The following is a 1,294-nucleotide window of genomic DNA, read 5'->3' as shown; positions in this document are numbered from 1 at the left end:
GATATTTTCATAAGTTTATATCAATTGAACTGTTATTGATTCATTTTTCTAATTCCTTGGCAGCTGTTTATTTTTAAATAAGTTATGTGGATTACTTACTATGATCTGCCACTTTCTTGTAGTAACTTAGGGCAACTTCACAATTCTGTAGAACATTGATTCCTGACAAATATCTGTACCCCTAAAACACCAACAGATGCATCTTAATATTCAAGACAATGCTGTATTTATGGCATACAAATTTGGTCCCGAGAATATTCTGTTTACAAACCAAAATCATCTGGGACATGATGCTTCCTCCAGCACTTCCAAAGGTGTAATATATCAGTGCCTAAAGTAAAAACAAACAAACAAAAAACCCCCCAAACCAGGTTGGCCATTTAAATTTGAAACTCAAACCACGATTCCTTTTTTATTCCTAGTCCCACAATGACCCATTGAGTTACTCCGAAATAAATTTCAAATTTCACTCTCCTTTGTAAAGATGGCTGCCGTTTATTAGGGGTTTACTAATCTCTGGAGTCTGTGATAAGGGCATTGTATAAGATATTTCATTTAATCATCATAATTTCCCTATGAAGCAGATACTATCTATCTTCAATGAAGAAGTTGACTTATGAGGCTTTAAGAAACTTATAGCATAAGAACACTACATTTCTTTGACTATTAAGCTGGTGCTTTCAACTACTACACTAGAGTGAACCCCTTTAATTAATGAGTAGATTTTATTCAATGTCCATTTTAAAGAAATCAATTTTGTTCCAGAATAAAACAGAAAGACCTTTACCTTAGCTTGATCATATTCCATTCCTATTCCATAAGAAGACAAAAATCCTAATGCCTAAAGCACAAAAGAAAAAACACAATTTAATCAATTTATCTCATATTTATTCTTATCTGTATGGATAAGGGATATCTTAAATGTGTGCTTCATAATTTGCATTAATTTCTTTTTTTTTTTTGAGACAGAGTCTCTCTCTGTCGCCCAGGCTGAAGTGCAGTGGCATGATCTCGGCTCACTGCAGTCTCCGCCTCCAAGGTTCAAGTGATTCTCCTGCCTCAGCCTCCCGAGTAGCTGGGACTACAAGTGCCCACCACCACGCCTGGCTATATATGGGTATTGATTAGGAGTCTATAAAAAGAGCAGTCCTAACCCCTGTCCTGTGCAGCCAGGCGGATAGCCCATCCCCTGACCCCACTGGAGATGGGAGGCTTATTCCCTGAAGAAATTAAACCAAGGAGACTTCAGACTTTGAGACACAGACACATTAAAGAATATCGGTGAAGAACAAGG

At 37.0% G+C, this 1,294-nt stretch overlaps 1 protein-coding gene across 1 annotated transcript in view; it reads right to left on the bottom strand.

Annotated features, from left to right (window-relative positions):
• The window catches only part of SEL1L2 (sel-1 suppressor of lin-12-like 2 (C. elegans)), a 92,577-nt gene that overhangs the window by 36,075 nt on the left and 55,208 nt on the right, over positions 1-1,294 (bottom strand). Inside the window, 3 exon segments of the mRNA XM_011995210.1 lie at positions 100-181; positions 272-331; positions 788-841. Coding sequence (XP_011850600.1) covers positions 100-181; positions 272-331; positions 788-841 — 196 coding nt within the window.

The sequence above is a fragment of the Mandrillus leucophaeus genome, unplaced genomic scaffold (genome assembly GCF_000951045.1).
Source record: "Mandrillus leucophaeus isolate KB7577 unplaced genomic scaffold, Mleu.le_1.0 Scaffold476, whole genome shotgun sequence".
Classification (NCBI taxonomy): domain Eukaryota; kingdom Metazoa; phylum Chordata; class Mammalia; order Primates; family Cercopithecidae; genus Mandrillus; species Mandrillus leucophaeus.
Note: the sequence above shows the minus strand (reverse complement) of the source record. Positions and strands in the feature narration are given on the sequence as shown.